Source organism: Monodon monoceros, unplaced genomic scaffold, assembly GCF_005190385.1.
Source record: "Monodon monoceros isolate NGI ecotype Baffin Bay Population unplaced genomic scaffold, NGI_Narwhal_1 Super_Scaffold_16, whole genome shotgun sequence".
Classification (NCBI taxonomy): domain Eukaryota; kingdom Metazoa; phylum Chordata; class Mammalia; order Artiodactyla; family Monodontidae; genus Monodon; species Monodon monoceros.
Window position 1 is genome coordinate 22,227,613 of NW_021703772.1, and position 24,159 is coordinate 22,251,771.

The 24,159-nt window shown below is 38.1% G+C and overlaps 1 protein-coding gene across 1 annotated transcript in view; it reads left to right on the forward strand.

Annotated features, from left to right (window-relative positions):
• Positions 1–24,159, forward strand: part of ABCA12 (ATP binding cassette subfamily A member 12) — a 178,547-nt gene that overhangs the window by 11,262 nt on the left and 143,126 nt on the right. The window contains exon 2 of the mRNA XM_029225551.1: positions 809–902. Within this exon, the coding sequence (XP_029081384.1) occupies positions 809–902 (94 nt within the window). The remainder of the gene's footprint in view (positions 1–808; positions 903–24,159) is intronic.

Here is a 24,159-nt window from a genome sequence, read left to right on the forward strand (position 1 = left end):
ATGTTTACATGGGGAGGAAAGCCACTCCTGAAGTGTCTTACAGTGAAATTCTCTAATAGAAATTTCAATGTAACATACATTTATCGAACCTCTATTCTATACCAGTGGAAATTCAGGGATGAATTAGACACTGTTCTTGCCATAAAAGAATTACCAGTTTATTTCATGAGCCAAGCCAAAAAAAGATATATTGACAAAAAGAGTATAAGTTCTATAATAGAAGCAGACACAAGATACTATTTATAGTGGTTTGGAGGGGGTTGCATAGAACTTTAAGTTTCTGTTTACTCTTTTACTTGTTGACTCAACCATTCATTCATTCATTTGTTCCACAATGTTTATTGAGCCATTAGCCAATGTCACACACTAATCTTTATGCCTGAGCGTAGAATGCTAATATTGGAAGTGGTAAGATACATCTTGGTTGAAATTAGGTTGGGTTTTATATGCCCTGTTTAGCATGTTGAGCCTTATCCAACAAACAACTGGGAAGCTCTAAAAGATTTTCAAGTTAGGAAGTTCCCGATCATACTTGAATTTGAAAAGCATCATTCTTGGGACAGTCATGAAAGGTGACTGGACAGGGGACTTCAGAAGGTTATTTTAAGATTTTAAACCTGGAAAAATCCTTCTTGTGTTTATTTCAGGGTTTCTCGCATTCTTAAAACCCTCTCATTCCTTTCTTATTAATAATATTTTCAGGCAAATATCTGGCTTGTGTTGGAATTTTATAGTATAATGTACTTCTTGTCAGGTGTTTTGGTTTAGCAATATAATTAACATTTTTTTTTCTATCATTACTTTGCAGCTTTGGACACTTGTCTTGATTTTATGGCCAGTTACTATTTTCTTAATTTTGGCTATTACCCGGACCAAATTTCCTCCAAAACCAAAGGCAACTTGTAAGTAAATGAGATTTGTTTATTTCCCTAACTTTTGGATTCTAGTTAAAATTTATTTTGCTACCACTTTAGTGTTTTATTGTAAAATTTATTTTTCTGAGTCGTGTTCCCACTTGGAAGTGTTTGTATAAATACTTAGTATGTCTTTTCCCCAATCTTTTGAATCAGTAAGAAGTTGAGCCTGTAATATTTATCTAGAAAAATATAAAGTATGTAGGAGCAAGAATATATTTTAATCTTTAACTATAAAATTTTAACTCATTTAGTGTTCATCTCATAAATCCCACCATAGTGTGTACATCACAAACAAGCAGCCATCTCAAACTTAGATCATCCTTTTCTTTTGTATCATAGCAGAAGCCATAGAGTGGAATTTGATCAACTGAACAAATGAAATCCAGAGTACTATAAAAATCTCATCTTTCTTCAGGGCTAATACATGAATGGTGCAATGTATCAAAACATTTAGTTTAAAAGAAGATTATTTTCCAATTAGTGTTGTTTCAGTTACATTTAGTCATTACCAAGTTATAAAATGGGCACAATGCCCACTCAGTTCGTGATTTCTTTTGGATCCAGGATGGAAATGCAGAAGAGACTCAGAAAAGTCTTCAAAACTGAGCAGGATGAGCCTTTTAACCCCAATGATGTGACCAGTATTGTTTTTGCTTTTGTTTTTAAACTTCGGAGTCAGTTTTCTTAGGAGAGGAGTAAAGTCAGGTCAGATGTTTCATGTTTCACAAAGCAGCCATCTCCTAAAAATCTTCCTGTAAATCAGATTTCTGAAAAATCAAATTGTATTTCAGATAAATTATGGTAATCCACCAAATAAAAGAACACTATGCCGAATTATTTGTAAAGAGAATAATGAGATAGTGACATTTTAAAGTAAGCACAGTGCTTTTCAATCACCCAGCCCTAAGAAGTAAGATGAGAGCCATGGTGGAATCTACTTGAATTACACACAATATGATAATTCAAAAGAAAGTATCAATTCAGTTAGTGTGAAGCATTTAAACCCTTGGTGCTAGAACAAATCATTCCTTACATTTGAATTGCACCTTATCCTTTCTAAAGGACTTTTGCACAAGTGATTATGTAGAGTTATTGGTGAGATTTTATTAGGTTGTTTATAAAAACAGCATAATTTTGTTCTCTTCATATTGTGTGTATATTAGTTCTTTATTATAACAGATTAATTCCATTGTATACTGTTGGAATTTATGTATTCTTGTGTATCTTAAATAACATGGACTTCAGAAATAATGCATTCAGCACATAAGGACAAATACTCTTTGAACTACTCTAGTTAAAGATGCTAATTATCAATTTGCTAGCGATAGTAATAGGAGTTTGTTAGCTCCTTTCAACAACTTATTTTCACCAATTTCTTGTTCTTAAGGATTTTTATATGAAGTTCCTTTGCTAAAACTTCTAAGAGAAAAATATAAGGTGTGTGAACGAGTAGTCTTAAATCAGTTGATGTCACCCTACAGGATTGAGAGGTTCATGGGGAAAATCATGGAGAGCTCTTGTAATCCCACTAAATTATAAAGAAAAACTTGGAAAAGCCATGTGACAAGTGCTTCACAGACCAAATAAAAGGCTCTGCAAAACACACTATCCAAAAGGAAATGAATAACCATTTTTTACTGTGAACCTATTATCATACTCTAGTAATAATTAGCTTAGAAGCAATTATGTTTGTGGGTAGGAGGGAACAAAATTATAGAAAAGTTCAAACATTGAAAGTATTTTTGCTAGTCTCTCAGACCGTGTAAGACTCAGTCTAGAAAATAGTTTATTGGTTTGTTATTAGAACTGAAAGGGACCCTCTCACTTTACAGATGAGAACGCTGGGACCCAAGGAGATTTTAATTTGCCAAAATTCAATCATGTGGGATAAGAGAGAAAGGTATTGGAAACCACCTTTATTTATTCTTTGTCCATGAGATTTGTGTCATATCTTACCCTCTTACACATAGAGCCAAATACAAAGTATGTCCAAGATTTTAACTCATCCTATAATCAGTAGAGTATAAAATGTAATTTTATAATTAGAGGTACTATTCTGTAGAGTAATGTAGAGAATCTAAAACTAGTATAGATGCAGTTACTTTTTTTTTCTTTCTTGTGGTAGAGAGAGAATAACTTCAAAGTGATAGTTTGGATTTAGGTTTTTTAATTCTGTTTTTTTAGATTGTTGTTTTTCTTTGTTTCCCACATCTATTATACTGGAAGATTCAAATGAGCTGATAATAATCATGATAAATATTTCTTGATCTCATACTATGTAATGGCTGTGTTCCTTATTTCACAGTCAAGAAAACCAAGGCACAGAGAGGTTAAGTAACTCATTCAAGATTGCACAGTTAATAAGTGGTGGTGTCAGTATTTGAACCCAGACAGTCTGGCTCCAGAATCTGGTTTTAAGCTTATAGGCTCACATTTCTTACATCCAGTAGTCAGCACTAATTTTTCATGTTTCATTATTTAGGTTTTGCAAAAGTAGACTAAAAATTAGAAATTAGGAATATAAACTCCTTCCCTGTCTCTATCATGAAATAAAAAAAAATATGGGGAAGAAGTGGATTCTGATGTATGTATCAGACTTATCCTAAATATTATTTTTTAATGTGGAATGCTGCCCCTGTTTGACAAATTCTGCATGCATCATTGTAGTTCTAGTATCCCAGAAATCAGATCCTGCTTAACAGAGTAAAAATCCTTTTTGGACTTCAGTGACTTCTTCAGTACTAGTTGGGCAATAGAGAAATGAAGATGAAACTCCAGACTACACCCCAGCTGAAACTCAGCTATGGTGAGAATGGGAGTTGTCATCCCGTGGGTACATTCTGCTCCCAGATTAGCCAGGCAGGTATGTAGGACTGGTAAATCATTCAGAGCAAATATAATCAGCAACTCAAAGGACTCCCTCCATAGTCCTTCTGTTGGGCCCTGGAGAAGCCTGGATTTTTGGTGAGTAAGGAAAGCTGCTGCAGTCCCTGCCATGGTGAGCACCAGTCTGAAGCAAAATGCTTACTTTTGGCATCATCTGCCTTCATTTACTCCCTTTTGTGTTGCCACCAACAGCTTAGGTTAACTTGCCCCTGCAAATAATAAGTCCCAGGTAAAGAAAGCTTTCCAAAGGCTGGCAGGCAGGCCCAGGTACTTCCTGTTCACACGGAGAAGAAATGGGCCTACGCGCCAAGTCTGAAATAGTTCTAACCGCTTGTAATCTCTACAGGCAGTGGCTTGTCAAGAGGCAAGCTTTAAAAGCCAAAATATTATGCTTAGGAGCAAAAGCAAACAAAAGCAAACCAAACTCCCAAATCACATTGAGGCTAAGCCAAGCTATAATGTGCAGAGAGTTGCTTCTGTCTCCTTTTAACACATGCATATACCCACAGAAGTGCCTCAGTGATGATTACTTTACAAGACCCACCCATAATGAAATAAGTGGACTCCCAAAAACATAGTATTGCCAACAAGAAGTCACATTTTTATGAAGTTAATGAAAAACAGTGTTTTTTAAGTGGTTGAAAATATCACTGAAATGGAAATTGTACTGTACATATATGATCATGTGCTGAATTAAACTCCAGCTGTCTCGAGGCTGTCACTTTCTCATACCCCTGCCCCCTCAGAAAATAAGAAATTCAGCCAATCCCACAGCTGAAAACAGGGACTGTTGGAAGGCAAGGGAAACTGCTAACTGAATGATATCTAAATTTGTGTTATCACAGGGTTAAAGTGAATTCCACCCATCCACATGTGACTCAGCAGCTTTGGTAAATCCGAGGTCATCATTCCTAACACGTCTTTGGCTTCCAAAGCATACATTTTGTCTTCATGGATGCAATAAAAATAATAATAGTAGTAAACATTTATTGACAGCTTGACCATCGGCAGGCACTCTGCTAAGTACTTTGCATATATTTCCTGAGTTAAGACTTACATCATCTCTTTGAACTATGTAATATGATTATTCCTATTTTAAAGGTAACAAAACTGAGGCATAGAAATGTTAAGTAATTTACTAACGTTCACATAATTACTATGTCCTTGAGCCTGGATTTTAACCACAGTTCCCTCCCCTCCCCCAACCCATACAGTGAGTTTTTCCAGGTCACAAATGCCAACAATGGCAATCCTAAGGCTCATTTGAGTTTACAACCTCTCCATTTCCTTCCTCATACCACCTGTTAGTACTGTCAGAGATCGAAGATGGTTGTAAAAGTGAACTCAGTTGGTTTTTCTATCTGTCAGCAGCTCTAGGAAAAAATGTGAGAAGAAGGATTGAAATTATTGATTACTTGGTGGCTTGTGGGATCCATGGGTGTTGTTATACCTACGGTATCTGAATTGTTAGTGGGAAAGAGCCTATGAGGCCCTTCACTGGTGAAGGCTTTGAAACCCAGAGGAGTGAGGTTTGTTCTGGCCCTGCTCTTGCTCTGACTTTTTGTGTGGTGTGTTTTTTGTTTGTTTTTTTGCGGTACGCGGGCCTCTCACTGTTGTGGCCTCTCCCGTTGTGGAGCACAGGCTCCGGAAGCGCAGGCTCAGCGGCCATGACTCATGGGCCCAGCCGCTCCATGGCACGTGGGATCTTCCTGGACTAGGGCACGAACCTGTGTCCCCTGCATCGGCAGGCAGACTCTCAACCACTGCGCCACCAGGGAAGCCCTGTGTGGTGTGTTTTTATGAAAGTGAAGGCAAGTGCACAAGGATAGAATTCCGGGGTGTACCATGCTCTCCAGAACACTCATGATTTAATAGTATTAGTTGAGGGACCCATGGTAAATAATATCCTTTTGTATGTTGATTGGCTAAAATTAATGTAGGCTTTGTTCTGGGAAGATCAGAACTCATCATCACTCATCTTCTGCTCGGGATTGCCCCATCCGATTTCTCCATTCTCAGGTGTGCCAGCAACACTAGGTAATCTCTCAGGTTAGAGACATCTGAGTCATCTTGACTCCTCCCTTTGCTTCACCTCCCAAACCACTATCCTTCAAATCAGAATCCATCTTGCGACATGTGTCCTGGAGTTATCCCTTCCCTTCCATACTTCCTGCCACCGTTTGGTTCAAGATCTCAGTTTCATGCCTGGATTTCTTCAAAAGGTGTATTTTTATTTGTTTGTCTATTTGTTTTTTATTTGTGTTTTTTTTTGTTTTTGCTTTCTGGAAGCCCTGCCTCTAACTCTTGCCACATTTTATCATCGGATAATCCCCTAAAATACTCTTTGGGTCAATCAGATTTCAACTCCTCTTTGCCTCACTTTCAGGACCTTCGTAATTAGGATTCATCCAACTTTCTGTTCTGAAGTATGATGCCTGTGCCTAAAGAAACTGTTTCTGAAAGTCTTCCACACATCCCATGCTCATGGCTCCCCCCACCATTGTCTATTAAAAGACAAGCTTACCCTTTCGCCTTCCCTGGTCATTCAAACTCCAATTATTTCTCCTTTATATCTTTCTTGTGGATATATTGGCTACCAATGAGTGGTCTTTGACCGCTTTATGCTTTAATCTGGACTCACTCATTGGACAGATAGCACATTAATAGCATAAGTCATATCATAACATCACACTCTTATCACACTCTTGTCAGATACAGCGTAATTCCTAACATAGGGAACAAAATAGGAATGCTATGTGTTGGTCAGAATTTGATACAGTTTGAAAAATTGATATGGATTATTAGATTAAAAAATTCATCCAGAGATGGATAATAAAAAAATCAGTGTAAGTCAGGTGGGCGAAGGACAACAAGTTAGCTTGTTTAGGGTTTGATTTTTACTTCTCTGACCCAGGTAAACATGACTGTGCTATCAAAAATGTCTATAATGGTAATATTAGGAAAAGAAAATGGATATAAATCTCCCTCACTCCTCCCCAGGTAGATTTACCTGGGAGTTTCCCTCACAAATTAATAAATTCTTGTGGACGCATATGAAAGATTTTTGTGTGGGAGAGACTTACAGTCTGCTTCTTGTTTAAGTTCCAGAAATGTTGGAACAGCTTTTTTTTTTTTTAACACCTTTATCGGAGTATAATTGCTCTACAATGTTGTATTAGCTTCTGCTGTATAACAAAGTGAATCAGCTATATGTATTCATATATCCCCATATTCCCTCCCGCTTGTGTCTCCCTCCCACCCTCCGTATCCCACCCCTCTAGGTGGTCACAAAGCACTGAGCTGATCTTCCCGTGCAATGCACTACCAAATATAAAATAGATAGCTAGTGGGAAGCAGTCGCATTGCATGGAACAGCTTTTGAATGTCAAAGCCAGAGTCCCATCATTTACTTCTTCCATCAGTAAGTCAGTAGTTAACTGTTTTGGGGAACATTACTGACCCTTTAGATGACAACCCAGAGGTGAATTCTGTGAAACTCATAGAAGCCGAGGACTGGGATTAGATGGTGATTGCCTGCTCCAGCGCTCCAGGCAGACTTGAATGGAGCAGGAGGAAAGGGGACGTGAATACGGCCCCGCTACACTTGTGCACAGGGACGGCCACAGTTCCTGCTGGTAGTTGCCCATCTCCCTGACTTGGAATTCTGCCATTCTTTCACGCAGTGCAGATGGGCACACCCTAATGCCGCATAACATGACAAAAGGATTTATCAACTAATTCCCTCTTAGGCTTAGTGCACAGAGTTGCATCAGAGAACGGGAAATACCTTGAAGTACAATAACAATTTAACAAGCAGAAAGATAAAGCGTAAAGGATAGCTGTTGATTGCCCAGTGGAGGATTTTGTTTTTCTGCTCCTTTTGCTTCATCCCTACATTTGATGATCTACCTTACAAGCTTCCCACAGGTGACTGCCTCACTGAAAGTGGCTCTGGGAGTCACATGCCTTCTCTTTTTTTACTCCCTTTCCCTTTTCTTCCCGTTATAAAGAGCAGAGGAATTCCTGTTACTGTCAGATAGGAACCTCTAATATCCAAGCCTGTCTGATAAATACAGATAAATAAATGATTGCTTGTAAAATTCTCACAAGTATAGTAATGTCACTTGCTGAGGTACCACTATCAGTTGATGTTTCCAATATGCCCTTGGAGCTGAGAGGCTGACTTAACAAAGTGATTTCAGCCTATTCCTTTTCACTTGTCCGAGAACACAGAGCCCACACACAGGCTCACAGGTGAGGGTCTGGCTTCATGGTTGGCTGTGTGTTTTCCTGAGTGACTGTTTTATTAAACCTTCCTCTAAGCACCACCCAGGAAAGCTGGCCTACCAGACCTTAGTCATTTTACGCTACTCTCGCTATTCAAGTCTTCTCATTCTCTTTGATTAGGTCATATCATGTCCTTTGCTTAGATAAATGAACCAGTGTATTTTTAGGGTGAAAGTATCTCTCATGGAAGAAATGCCACAGCATACAATATTGGCTTGTCTCAGGTCAGTTAGAATTTCATTGTGGGTTAGAATTAGAATGACCTATAGTATTTTCACATTAAAAAATAAAATCTTTGTTTTGGTTACATATTTATGTGTTTATGCTTATATATAAAATCATTACCATCGTGAGAGGCAATGTAGAAGCTTAGAGCACAGACTAGAGATGCAAACTGCCTGTATTCACACATAAGCCTAGAATAAAACTCTTGGATTCTTGGAGCCTCATTGTCCATATCTGTATATTGAAGTTAATAATAGCACCTACCTCATAGAGTTGTGAGAATTAAATGAATTAATACTTGTTAAATACTTAGAAAAGTACCTGGCACATAATAAGAGCTACATTAGTGTTGGATATTATTTTTTATATTATATATGATATAATAATACATATAGAGTATAATATCAATAATTGAGTATCATTGAAATCATCTAGGCTCTCATTATTTGACGGATAAGAAAACAGGCTCAGAAAATTTAAGACACTTGATTAAGGTTTCGCATTTATTCTTGCCATTGTCACATATTTAAAAGGTATCTCATGTCTGTGCTGATCAAGAACGTCATGAGGACCCAGAGCAATCAAGTCTATAACAGACTATGTATCAGGAACTAAAATAACTACGCAATGCAATAAATTCCCCAGTGGAGGTTGGACCAAGAGCAGAAGCAGCAGAAAAGATGGAATCCAAGCAGTTTTACCTGGAATCAGGGCTAGGGCCATGGGGAGGCAGATACAAGGCAAAATCTGAGGGATTAACAAAAACTCAGTAATCAAGATCAATCATATTTCAATACAATATTCTAAAATATAAAAATTAATTTAAAAATTCAATATACAAAATCCCAAAATTTTAAATAAAGTCAAGATCAGTATTACTGCTTTTTCTTTTGCCTTGGGCTCTGGTGTGGCTCATATAGCACTACCTGGGATATCAGGAAAGGTTTCACAAGGAAGTTCTGTGTCTTAGCATGATTCTTAAAGAATGAGTAGGAGTTTGTCAGCTAGACAGCTAGTGTCTTTGCATTCCTAACAGAGAGCAATCAACATGAGTGAAGACATAGGACATGAAAGAGTTAGATGTGCCAGGAATTTGGAGTTTGCTTTGTCTGAAAAAGGAGAATGTTTATTGCGAGTGTTGGGAGATGAGGCTATTTGGTCAGTAGCAAAAGTATTGGACTTTATTTTGAAGAGGATGAGAAGACATTGGAACTTTTGAGTAAATTAGTTTTGTTTTCAAATATTTATCTCTTTTTCTGACCATAGAAATACATGCTCATTTTTAAAAAATTAAGTAATTTAATACAAGTATTCATGTTGCAAAAAGGAGAAGTCTCCTTGCCTTCTAAAGTAATATAAGTAACATAATCTTGCCTTCTAAAGATAACCATCGTTAACATTTCAGTGTACATTTTCTCAGACTTTTTTCTCTGCATATAACACACACGCACACGCACACACACACATACACACAACTAAAATTCGAACATCGGGACCAGATAACATTTTAGAAAGAGTTCCTACAGCAGAATGAAAGAGGGTTTAGTAGGAACTGGTGACTGGCTTGGGCACAGAGTTCTGGTTTTAAGACTCGCACTTCAGTTTTCATTTTCACGATCTCTTGATTACCCTGGAAATGCTAGGGGGCTAAAATGTCTGTAGACTTTTCTATCACAGTTGGTGATTTCCCCAGAATTTTTTTTAACACTGCCTCCTTCAATTCTTCATTTTCTTTCCAGATTTTCAAATCCAGATTTCTTTAAAGAATAATTACTCTTTATAATATGGAGGTCTTCCATGCACAACTAGCTATAACCCTCTAATTTCATACTGTCCAAATGAGATTAACACAATTTAGGACAAATCTGAGAGTGGAATTGCAGCTAACTAAAGAGAAAGTAATACAGGAATCACAATATTAACAGTGTTTTTTCTCCTTATCTTTTCTCTATCTTCATGATTTACAAATAGATACACTTAACCACTCGACCTTAATCAAAATCATCTAAATACACCTGTTGAAAGACATAGATTCCAGGGTTTTGCGGTAGGCTTTCGTTTTTTTTTTTTTAACATCTTTATTGGAGTATAATTGCTTTACAATCGTGTGTTAGTTTCTGCTTTATAACAAAGTGAATCAGCTATACATATACATATATCCCCATATCCCCTCCCTCTTGCGTCTCCCTCCCACTCTCCCTATCCCACCCCTCTAGGTGGCCACAAAGCACCAAGCTGATCTCCCTGTGCTATGCGGCTGCTTCCCACTAGTACTGTAGGCTTTCTGAATTGTCACCTGGTGATGGTGATGGAGAAGGTGGTGATGAGATGCTGAGGTGATGAGGTGCTGAGGGTAGTGAGTGGGGTGGAGTTTAAAGAACCCCTTAGATGATTCTTATGCAACCTAATGTTTGAGAGCTATCTTTTTCTTTCTTTTTAATTATTTTCTTATTTTAAGTCAGTTGCATTTTCTACTGGCTCCGTACTATTGAATGAATTTAATTCTTTGAGTAATTTCATGGAAGAATTTGCTTTCACCCTGTTACCTTGCAGCCATTGCCAGCATTCTCTGCCTCATTTTAGCACTGAATCTTTTGCTGTAATCCTAAGGATGTCCAAAGATTCACCATTTTTCATGTCTTATGTTGAAGACAACATTTTCAGGACAGTTGAGGAGAATGCCTTCTCTCAAAGAGTACCATCAGATTGGTGACTAAGGAAAGAAGTGTTCATAATTCCCTGAATTTTTCTGCACAGACGTTTCTCCAAGATGATTTCATGGTTAAGTTACATGGCCTGGGGAACCCAGTTCCACTGAAACAAGTGTTTCACACTCTAACATTGCATCACTGTGCTGCTAGTTTCATAAATATTAGGAGAATGAGAAAATGTCCAAAAAATCACTTCATTGTTTTGAAATTGCTGCCCTCTGTGGAGATGATACAAAGATGCTTCTGGAGATTCATATTCTACAAGACATGCCTAGAGCTGTAACAAATAGGCCTGCTCTCTGCCCTTAAGATGCTTACTATCTAATTGTGGGGGGAAGAAACACACACATAAAAACTTACATGCCATAATAGATGAAAAAATATAACTAAAGTAAAAGTGTTAGCTATAACTCTTAGCACAGTGCTTTGCACATATCAGAAGCTCAGACATTCATTGATTATTTAATAGTGACATGTAATAATAATATAAGTACTTAGGAAAATAAGTAGTATTAAATAAGCAGCATTGGTGACAAAAACTACTGGAATTTTAAAAAAGGAAGAGATTGCTATGAATTAGCATGGTCAAGAATTACCCCAGTACTTGAGGTTGGAAGGAAAAAAGATTAATGTAATGCCTATGCAACAAGAAGATATGTGCCCTTCAAGAGTTAGAAAGGTCAGGATTAAAAACTGGGTGAGGATAGGTAGATTGGTTTGGCCAAAGTCGAGTGTGCTAAAGAGTAGAGGAGATCAAGTTGGGTGGGGTTTGATCATGTAGGGTTTTTAATACTAGACCTAGATGTTTGGATTTTCTCCTGTAGTAATAGAAGCATTGTGAGGAGGTATTTAATTTTTCTTTTTCTGATATGGAAGCTAAACTAAAGGAAGTTTGAAAGATTTTCTTCCATAATTGTTTATCTTCATCCAGATGTTTCTATCACAGGCTATATTAGTTATCTATGGCTCTATAACAAGTTGCCAAAACTTAGTGGCAACAACAGTAAACATTTATTATCTTCCAGTTCCTATCGGTCAGAAATTTGATAGTGGCTTAACTGTGAGTTTTAGCTTCGAGTCTGTTACGAGATTGCAATCAAGGATTTTGGCTAGGGTTGCCTTCATATGACACCTTGACTAGGGCCGGAAGATCTGTTTTCAAGGTGGATTGCTTATATGACTAATGAGTTGGTACCAATTCAATTAGGCCTCAATTGGTGAGGACCCTCAGCTTCTCTCTGTAGGTTGCTTCAGTGTCCTCATGACTGGCAGCTGCTTCGCCAGACCAAGCAATACAAGAGACAGTCAGATGGAAGTTATCCTTTTTATCACCTACCCTCGGAAGCCTCGGAGCATCATTTCTATCATGTTCTGTTCATTAGAAATAAGTCACTAAGCCTGACACATATTCAAGGGCAAGGGAATTAAGCTCTGCCTTTCAAAGGAAAAAGTGTCAAAGATTCTGTGGGCACATTTTAAAACCATCCCATGGACTAACAAGAGCCAGTGATACAATAATAGTGTACATGAAACATGCTTGAAATATCCAGCCCCATCACAGCAGAGTCCTTATCTGTTTGAGGCCATACTGCATTCCTTGCACCTGGCACAGGTGCCTGCACATGGAAGCATCATTAAATATTTTTTGAAGTATTGCTATTTTCAGAGATTTTAGTGACAGATCTCACTAAGTATGTGTTGAAGCCAAGATTTAATTTGGTCTTACTACCCAAATTCTCTTTCTACCCACCATGCTATCTGTCAAACAGAATCACTCATCTCTATTAGAAATGCTCACTTGCTATTGGCATAGCTAACAGAACCACTCGTTGGAATATTACCTGGCATTTAGTAGTCACTCAAGAAATATTTGTTAAACAAATGAACAAATTTAGTGCAACAATACATGAAGACCTGAGATATGAAGAAATCTGTTCAGATTTACTGACAAGTCAATGGAAAACTGGGGAATACAGACCAGAATGCTTGCTTCTTTCACAGGTTATTATTTTATCATATTCATTGAAAGGACATTGTGTCTAATGTATAGAAGTTACATACAAAAAATATAGGAGATGTGGAGCTCCTGTGATTTGAGAAGTTTATGATATGATGACTCTACATAGGATTCTGTGTGGAATGAACTTTGTATCATTGTGCCATTGTTTTTTTAAATTAATTAATAATTGCTTTACAACGTTGTGTTAGTTTCTGCTGTACAACAAAGCGAATCAGCTATACGTATACATATCCCCTCCCTCTTAGACCTCCCTCCCACCCCCCACCCCCCACCCCCCATTCCACCTGCTGTATAGCACAGGGAGCTCAGCTGGGTGCTCTGTGTGCCATTGTTTTGGATACAGTCTTTTTAAGAGTGGGAGTGGATTAGAGGGGAGGAATAAGTGTGGTTCAACTGGAATTCCCCTCATATGAATAGCATTATGCTTTGATATTTAACCCACAGACAAAGGGAAACAAATGAATTCGAGAACAGCATGGCATACCTAAGCTGTCACACACCTCTCCACACAACTCTAACACTGTTTACTCTGGCAAAATTTTGTACCAAAATTGAACCTAACCTGCACTGAAAAACTTCACCCACCTCCACTGAATCCTGTTAGCTTTAATTAGCTGTTTATAAGATTGCATGCTAAGCAGAGCTCTGGAAACCAGAAAAAAACAAAAACAAACAAACATAAACAAAAACCAAACACACAGAACTTTGTTATGTAGATTACATTCCTTTCAGCAGCATGCCAAGAGCTGAAATTTAAGGTCTTTATTTTGTTGAATCATCTTTAGTTTTATGCAGGAATTTAGCATTAAATATATAATCTGGAGGGTAAATATAGGGACCAGTGAATTTCATAGGCAGGCTTAGTTTTGGGGTTATTATGAATTCTGTGTTAGCATTAGGTAATGTAGCCAAACCTTCAGAACAATAAACAGTCAGTTTTTCTGCAATGTTAATGCAAAGAGTATCAAGTTTAAGCTCAAATTAAACCTAAAGCAAATGAACAAGAGTGGGTTTAGGTTAATCTCAAACATTAGGAAGGTTACTTAAGGTATTAGAGCCATGGTTCTGGTGCCTACTTTTGTTACATAGGTTTCTAGACATCTAGCTGTGCACAACCCTTGAACACTCAGCCATTCGTTAAACAAAGCCTCATTTATTATAATGCTATGTGGAGTCTAAAGGAGAACATGGGATTTTTAGATAAAAACATCAATAATCAAGTTGTGGGGACCATACCTAACCCTAAAACCCATTATCTGTTGCATTATCAACTTTGATGGCAGGAATGAAAAACCACAAATGCATTAAGATTTGTTAAAAATTACAATCTTTGCAGGGTGGAGAACTTAGCAAAGCTTAATATTGTAAGTAGGACTTAAATTGCATCCTGAGGAAGACAAATAGGATAGTTGGATTTGCATGGAAAGAATGGGAAGTTTTTCAAGGGAAGGAAGACAAGAACTAAGTCCATGGTGGTGGGAAATACAAGATGAATGGTTTTATTTTGCCTCAGGGAAACTTCCCTGAACCTCTACGCTAGGTTAGTTTTCACCCCCATACCACCCTTCCTTTATCATTGTAATTTACTATGTATGTTTTTCTTTGGTGTTTGGATCCGGGTCTCCCTTTCCTGTGGCCTATGCCTAAGCCTGTCTTTTCCACCAAACAACAGCAATGCCTCACACATAACAGACATTCAATAGACAAATAAATGCCCCCTCCCAATTCCATTAGATTCTACTGAGAAACGATTTTGAATGTGTAATAAAAGACCAAGGGACCCAGAGTTTCAAATGGCAGAGTGACATTATTGGGATGTCTTTAACTGCTATGCAATAAAGAGTGACACATGGTAATAGGCATATGGTGCTTTGTGTATATTAATCAGATAGTGTGAGAAGACCAGATCAGAGTGAGGAAGGCTGGAGCAAGAAAAAGAACTGCACAGTTACCAAAATTATAAAAAGTGTCTAACACAATTGGAGAAACAGAAATGGAGAAGAATGAATAAGTCTTAAAAATGTTGGGAAGAGAGAGTCAGTAGGATACAGTAGAGATTGGGAGAATAGAACAACAACAACTATAACAATGATCCCTTTTAAGTAATATTGCCTTTAAATTCTTGTAAAAATCCTGAGAGATTCATGACTGTGATTTCTAGTTTGCAGATGAGAAAATAGAAACTCTCAGAGAGGCAAATAGAGCCTGATGACCAAACCCATGGACCTTCATTCAGGGTGCTCAGTTCAAGGCCCAGTTTGACCTTGAGAAGTCACTTAACTTCTCTGAGCCTGTTTCTTCATCTGTAAAATGTGGATAATCAAAGTACCTACCCCCTAGCATCTTGGGGGGAGTTAAAGTAACACATCTAATATGATAGCATGTCATAAGATAGTTTGTGATAATATAAAGATGTCTGTAGTCTGTAGAAGTGTACGGTAAGTGCTCTAGAAAACATTATTATGATTAGATGACTTGCCCAAGATTAAACAGCTATTAAGTGGAAGAGCTTCAAACTTGAACCCAGGTCTTGTGATGCATTTGTTATGCATATCATGTTGCTACTAGGGAAAAAAAATTAAGGCACAGGGATAGAGCTACGAAAATATCGGTCGTTTACTACCCGCAAGGACCTATTTATTTATTACAGTCCATGCTTTAAGAATCACCGATCCGGTGTTTGAGACAAAAAAGAAATCAGTGGTTCTTATCTTAGTTCTGCTGTTCTAAATTATCCTAAGATTTGAGAAAGGAAATAAATTGTGCTTTGGTTTCTAGACTTATGTGCTGGATCCTATGTGTGAAATTGTGCCAAGAGCAGCACACTGGATAAAAATCCTCTTAATGCCAATTAGCCCTGTCATCTTTAGCGGCAACCACTGTGAATGGAACTTGTTTCTCTTTGTGAGTCTGCACTTGAGAACTGAAGGCAATAAAGATTGCTACATAAACTATTTATAGTTGTGAAGCCAAGTACATTTTAATAGAACCAACATTTGAAAGAATTCTACTCCCTCCAGTAGACCCTAGATAGCAATCACACAGGAGAGGTAAATTGATGAGAAAATGTTTTCTGAGAGCAGAAATATTCAGAGGCTTTATGGCCTGCACGCTAATTTGTAAAAGGGAGTCTTTGTTTTACTGTCACATCCTTGCTAGTATTTGTCTTGGTTTTCTTGAACATAGGGGTTCCTAATAGTTTTAGAGTAACAGTCACTCTTTTCCTTTTGACATGCTCTTTTCCCATTCTCAGAAGAAGGAACATGAATATCATGAAACAATAAGCAAGAAAAGATTATATAGTTTATAAGGCACCTATATGAGCATAAGTAAGTCTTGAAAAAAACAAAAAAAAACTTGAGCCATAGCTAAAAACAATCCAGTCAAACCAGAGTAGATGTTAATTCACTTTAATTATTCCTATCGTATCTCTGGATTCCTTAATTATACAATGGAGGTCTGAAGTACCAAACCTTCTTTGAGTGTTCTGACCAAGATTTGATCCTTCTCTTTTAAAATTCTCAGCTCTCTTAACTCTTTCAGTGTGCATGGCTCTTAGCAGATGTTCAATAAATATTTATTGGATTGATGGATATATGAATGCTTTATGGAATGACTAGATCAGTGCATCACTGAAGTTTCCCCCAAAGCATCAAATCCCCGTTCCCTCATTTGAGAGCCACTGTGTCACATCACCAGCATCATTCAGCACGACTGATGACAAATGCATGATCATGACTAGGAGTTAACAGGCTTTTTTCCAAGAACACCTGTCTTCATTCTCATTGCCTTTTCCTTAATGAAGTACAATCTGCCTCCTCCCATTTATTAAAATTCCAGTTTGGTCTGATGGCAAATAACCCCAAACTAAGCCTCTGACAGTTTCATTTCCAAATCTTCCAGTCAACTCATGATAAATGAATCTAATCCCATTCAGTTCTAGCTATTGAAATGTAACGGTTCTCATCATGTTAGACTAACCCAATTGCAATACCTAAAGAAAGATAATTAAGAAATGGGGGTTGTTATAATTGTTCAACAAATCTTTTACTACACTCCTTACCTTCCTCTTCTTTCAGACTGACCATTTCATAACGTGGGGAATGGATCTACACATGCTTTTAGTCGCCGAGTCCTCTCAATTTTTCCTTCCAGATGTCTTTTAACAAATGTCTTCTGTCTCCATTGCCACTGTCACTGCCTTAGTTTAGATCTTTATCCTATTCCTTTGCTCTGACTGCAATAGCTTTTTATCTAGTTTCCATCTCCCTGACCTAGCCCCTTCAGTCAGTCTATCATTTATACTGATGCCAATTATTTTTCTAAACACGTATCTATTCACGCCACTTCCTTGCTTTATATCCTTCTGGCTCAACATTACTTTCAAGTTAATATCCATACTATCACATGCCCCCTAAGTCCTTTTATGATCACGCCCTGACCTAACTCTTCAGTGCCATCTCTGGCCGTGAGCCTCTCCCCATCACTCACAGCCACGTACTTCACACTCTAGCCACTTTCAGTGAACTAAAATAAATGCTGCCATAGCATCATATAAGGGGTCCAGAACATTCAGTCATGTAAAATGCAGGAGCCTGTTTTGCAGGGATAATGAAATGACCTGGTGAGCCTGTGCTTTACATCTGAATTCAAGTTATTGCATTATCATGGGATTTTATTGTACTCAGACTCCTCAAGGGCTTTCTTACCTTTATGCCTTTGCATATATTATCCTCTCCCTTCCCTGTCATTCTCTCGGCTAGCTCCAACTTGTCCTTCAAAACTCTTGGCGGCTACCACTTCTCTAACTAACCCCCTCCTGTCCACATTACCTTCTGCCTACAAATGGTATTAGGAGTCCAAATTTCATACTTCAATAGCATGTGCAGGGCATGACCCCATCATCATAGCAAACATTATGCCAGTTGTAATTGTTCAGACACATGCCTGTCTCTTTTCTTTTATCTTCCTGAACCCCTCAACACACAACACATACACATGTGCACTTGTGTGAGCACACACTGATAAAGTTTGTATGCCCGTTTAGCGTAAGAATTTTATTTTCCATATCTATATTTGCTTCTAACACCCAGCCCAGTGGCAAGCACAAAGAATAAATTTGTGATCTGAATGGAACCTGAAGATCTGGATTTGTAGTAAACCATTTGAATAAATATTTGCTACTTTGTGTTTTCCAATCTGTTAAGAATATTCTAAGGCAGTTTGGCCATTCCTGGTTGTTAGGATCTTCTTGGTAGGCATTAATAATTGTCTGCTAGCTTGAGATAAATGAGCACCGTGGGGTTCCTCCCCCACCACCTTGCTGGCAGTTGGTGTATTTGTAATGAAAACAAGTCTTGTGGTTTGCCATCCATAAAAACATTTATTAGCAAGCATGCACAAAAGAGGTCACACGAAACTGTTCGTGAAGCTCAGTGAAGTCGCAGCTCTTTGTCCTTGCAGGCACTCTAACAAGGACCTTGCAGGCATGTGCAGCACTCCATTTAGTAGCAGTGGGCATTAGCCCCGGAATCAGCTAGTGGGTGTCGGAGCACAGGGCTGAAAGGAAATGCTGGTCTACAGGTCTGCTGATTCTTAGACCCTGTTCACGTAAAGGTGGAAGTGCATTTTCAGTATTTCTAGCCAAGCCACATTAACGTGAACAGCATTCATTTCATTAATGAAAACGTACTTCTAACACCCCTTATGCTACCTAACACATTCCAAGGCTGACTGAAGTAAAAACAGGAGAAGCATTGCCTCTGCAAAATGCCACCCTGGCTCGGGTCCTCCTAGAGTTTCTCATTTAGATTTAACTATCCCAGGACTGTGTATACCTGAGTTGGGAACTTCAAAAGTTAACTAAGAGCCTCTGGATTTTAGATTTTAATTAACTTCAAAAGTTAGATAGTTGCTAGGTTAATTTTTTTTTTATTAATTTATTTTATTTTTGACTGTGTTGCTGCACGTGGGCTTTCTCTAGTTGTGGCGAGCCGGGGCTACTCTTCGTTGCGGTGCGCAGGCTTCTCATTGTGGTGGCTTCTCTTGTTGCGGAGCACGGGCTCTAGGCGCGTGGGCTTCAGTAGTTGTGGCACACGGGCTCAGTAGTTGTGGCGCACGGGCTTAGTTGCTCCGCGGCATGTGGGATCTTCCCGGACCAGGGCTCGAACCCCTGTCCCCTGCGTTGACAGGTGGATTCTTAATCACCGCGCCACTAGGGAAGTCCTGCTAGGTTAAATTTAATGAACACACTTAACCTACTGTATCCTCATGTATTTAAAAATATAGACTATATAATATCAATTAACTATTGGATCCTTTGATCAGACAGAGTGGTTTCTGCCAGCCCCCTCCTAAAAATGGTGCACTGTAAGTGTTGCTGACAGCAGTGGATTCTAGGCAGAAGGACTGGTTAGCTGAACAAGCACACTCCTTTCATAACTTAAATATTTCCCTTTCCTTACTCTCTCCCTGTTTTGCTGTCAGTTGTCCTGTCTTCAATCCTGGTGTTCTGGTTCTTCTGCCACCATTACTACCTTTTATGTTTTCTATTAAAATTATATAATGGTGTTTTCACTACACTTGGGGTCTGTCAGCTACATATTTCTTAATTCTCCAAGTGCCTATGTGCTTAATTTCCTTGTGGAAGCAGAATGATGCTTTGTTAAACATTTCTGCCCTTGCTCCTCCCTTCTACTTTCCCCTCCCTAGTAACTGTGCCCAGCACAGTTACTTACACATATAAAGTGCTAAAATGTCTATGGGATGAATAGCCAAAGAAGGGAGAAATTACAGAAGGGAGAAACTTATCCTCGTGTATATAATGTTAAAATGAAGAAGACAGAATTGCTACATATAAAAACAAATTAATTTAGGCCAGGTCTTATTGAAGTAAATCCCATTATAAAAATATTTATGTATGAGGAATTAACATTTATTGTGCCCAGGACTGTGGTAAATCTTTTACATACAACATCTCATTTAATGTTTACAGTATCACTCGAGGTAGATGCTGTTGTCTCCTTTCTGTCCCTAAAGAAAAGAGGAGGTGAAATCAATTGGCTAAAGTCATGCAGTGGTGAAGCTGGAGCTAACATCATACAAATCCTTATTATAACCTGTTGCCAAACATATTTAGAAATCTTGATCTGGTTCACTTAATTTCAATTAATATTTACAACAGTGAAAGTCTAACACATCTGAAGTATGGGGAACTCATTGTAATTGAAATTTGGATGTTAGAGCGTTAGCTTCTTCTTTAGGCATCAAACACTCTGTTGTTTATTTGTCCATTCAACTATATTTTTTGAGCTCCTACTCCAACCATCCTATCTATATATGGCATGATATACACATAAAACCTTGCCAGTAAGGCAAATTGACCTTCATGGAGAATTGTAACCGTCAGTGGGTTCCTGGGATCAAATTAGCACATTGCTCTTTATGCAGTTGGAATAATAGTTATGAAAAGCTTCTGGCCAAGCTCCCTCTTTTGAGGGTTAAAGATTTTAATTCAGCCTTGGTAGTTGAAAACCTTTAATCTTACAGACATTTCAGGTCAGTAGAAGACTGTTTTTGACCTTAGCATTTGATTTTAAAGAATTACAGGAAGACAAACGCAACCCTTTTCAGTTTCAGTAATAAGACAGTAAACTACTGTTGTGACTCAGATTGACATTTGATAAATAAAGGGTCATTGCATTTTATGGTGCCTGAAATAATACTGTCTATAAGCATAAGTTGTGATTCACATGTAAGTTACATATTGATGTCTTCGGTACAGACTGACAATATTCTTTATAAGAAAGGTTAAAGGTAGAAAGAGAAACCTCATAATGATAAACATGAAAATCATAAAAGACCAAGCCATACCAAAAGTATTTCCATTCTGAAATGATGGTTTAAGGGGAAAATATACATTGCAGTTAAAGCTAAGGAACGCAGTACGGAATACCATATACCGTACTCACTGGATTGAATACATATTATAAGCCACTTGACATGTCATGTGAACTACTCTGCCTCAGTGTACCCATGTGACCTGTGGGTTTCAACTTCATTGTCCCCAAGAGAGCACCATGATGGTAAAGTATATAGGACTTCTACTTAGCATACTCTAGAGAAATAATGAAAGACAGTATAACACTCACCCAAAGGACAACTGAGTGTGGCTAGTTTTTTCCTCTCTTCTTGCAAATTCTTTCTGGCTGTCCAAGGTAAAGGGACTTTGACATATAATCTCTTATGATGCCCAAAGGCAATTTTCAGACCATGGGACACTCCCAGCCTTTCTCTTTGGCTCCCATGAATCATCCCAGCCCTCTCTGACACTTTTGTATTGACACTTTTGTATTGAACACAGTCCATCAGACTTTCACTTTCCACTCTTCATTGCCACAGACACCTGTTCTCTGCTAGGTGACTCTACATGTTAATGACTAACAGGCAGTAATCCCTGTGGATATGTCAGATACCCACTGTCTCAGACACCTCAGTAACATAATCCATTAATCTGGTTTAAAAGCACACATCTCTTGAGAGCCATTACTATATGGAAATGTCTATCTCAATGCCAAGGTAGGGAAGATTTAATTAGGAGCGGGGTGGGAGGGAGACTTCTATACATCCATCAGCTTTCAGGTCACACAATGTAAATGATATGGAGGAAAGCGTATGGGATTTGAAATCACAGCTGTTGGTTTAAAATTCCAAACTTGTTTACTTACAAATGTCACTGAGCTTTCATTACCCAGTCCATAAAAGGGGAAATGATGTTTAGCGTCCATGGTTACGTGAGTGAGGCTCCAATGTGATGTAATTTGTGAACGTACTTTTAAAGCTAAAGAGCATGGGAACATATTGTATAACACAGGGAACTCTACCTAGTGCACTGGGTAACCAAAATGGGAGGGAAGTCCAAAAGGGAGGGGATATCTGTATGTGTATGGCTGATTCATTTTGTTGTGCAGTGGAGGCTAACACGACATTGTAAAGCAACCAAACTCCAATAAAAATTAATAATAAAAAAACAAGTTAGAGTTACAGATAGTTGCATGTATTATTATAATAGTAACTGAAAAAGACACCCTGTTGAGCCAACTCTTCAAGGAGACGTAACGGGTTATACGTATTCTAAGAACTGCAAGAAGAATGGTGGTTAGTAAGGGGCTTGTGTGTGGAACACACAGACTTGGTGTTTATGCACCAGCCTCTTCTTGACTCTTCACGGGCCACTGATCCTTCTTTTCCCTCAGCTCAGCCTTAAGACTGTCAAGATGGGTGCAGTGAGGAGAAAGAAGGCAAGTGCTTGAACAAGGAATATTTACTTCCCTGGGGCTATATTCCTGTGAACTCTGTGGCACAACTATAAAGTCTTATTGAAAAATATAAACGAAGTGATTCATCATAGTTGGTGGGAGAGACATCCTGTGGTTGGAAGTTAGTAGAGGGTGGAGGTTGGTAGGAGTTTTACTCAATGCTGAAGTTTGGACTTTATCCTGAAGGCAGGAAGGCTGCTCAGAAAACAAGGCATTAAAATGTTACTTAAACATATTACGGTGAAGAGGGATTCTCACCTTTATCTGAGGTCTACACAACTTGTATAACACTCACAATAAGGCAATTCCAATAAGGACAAAAAATTATCCACGGGCTTCTTAACACTGGCTTTTTAAACTTCTAACATTGAAGTGTTAGAAACTTCAAGATCCTCTACTGATTTCATAGAGGATCAGAACTCCGTTCTGAATCTCTTCTTCCTAAACACCCCTCTGTTCCCTGTCTCAGTGTCCCCTCTTGCATTCGCTTGGGCTTTCCTAAAGACACGTGTATTGTGTGTGTATATGTACATGTAAACACACAAACATATTTTCAAAATACTATATAATATATAATAAAATATACACGTACACTTAAATGTATACTTTTAAACATTAGCTCTCTGATGAATTATAAAGCAAGCAGTGTGTGTCAAAGCAGCCCAGTTTTTAAAGTTCACCTTTATTTAGGGTGAAACTAAACCTAAATCCTTCCCTCCCAAATTTTTGTTTGTTTTGTCGAGAAGTGAAGGGAGGTAGACTAAAGAGAACCAATTAAGATAATTTTTAACTGGAGCTTTTGAATACAAATATGCACAACATAAAATTTAGACAGGGTAATTGATATCTTCCTTTTCCTGGCCAGAAATTGCCACCATAAAACCAAACTTGGTGTAGGAAGCAAAGATTAATAAGCCAAATGATTCTCAAGGTCAGTAAGCTAATTCTCATTCTTCAGTTAACTAATAGTTCTAGACCAGAACTGGTCCAGAAAAGACTAAAAATAATATAGCTCTGAGGGGGAAGGAAAGAAAAGCTTGACTTAAACTCCATTGAATCGTTACCAGGTACTTCTAGTATTGTCTGTATGAAACCCCAGTTACTGTAGCAAGCAGGAAGATGGAACATTGAGTGGAATATGGCACTAAAGATACAATCCAGACTTCCCAGTAGAGCATCCCACTGGACAGGGGAAGGAATGCATGTTACTTAAGGCCACTGACTGGGCTGCCTCTGGCGTGTCATTTACTCCAGCAGTGTCTTTCTTTTCTTAATTTTTCTCTTTTAAATAGCCTAGGGCAGTTGTTTCTTAGATTTGTAAATACATGTTTTTAAAGCATATTGATAATTAGGAATACGTCTTAGTTCTATGATAAATCCTTTTAAATTTCTGACTCTTTTAGTTACATCTTAAGGAGGAGTTTCCACTTTTTTTTAATGAATTTTTAAAACCCACATTAGAAGTTACTAATAATAGACCTCATTTTACCATAAACAATCAGGAAAAATGATGTGGGACTGAACGTGCAAAACAGACCTTCCAAATACATGCAAGACAGTCCGTCCCAGTTACTATATGTAATGGGGAAGGAAGTCTCCACCTAGCAGGGCTGTTATAAGAATTAGAAACAATATATGTCACATAAAGGAATACATATTAGGAGTACAATAAATGGTAGTCATCCATTTATCCATTGGGGAATCCTGCCCCAATCAGTATTTTGATATTAATCCTATTGGTATATCTAAGTTTTATTTCTTCACAATTTTCTTTATTGCACCTGATTTCATAACTT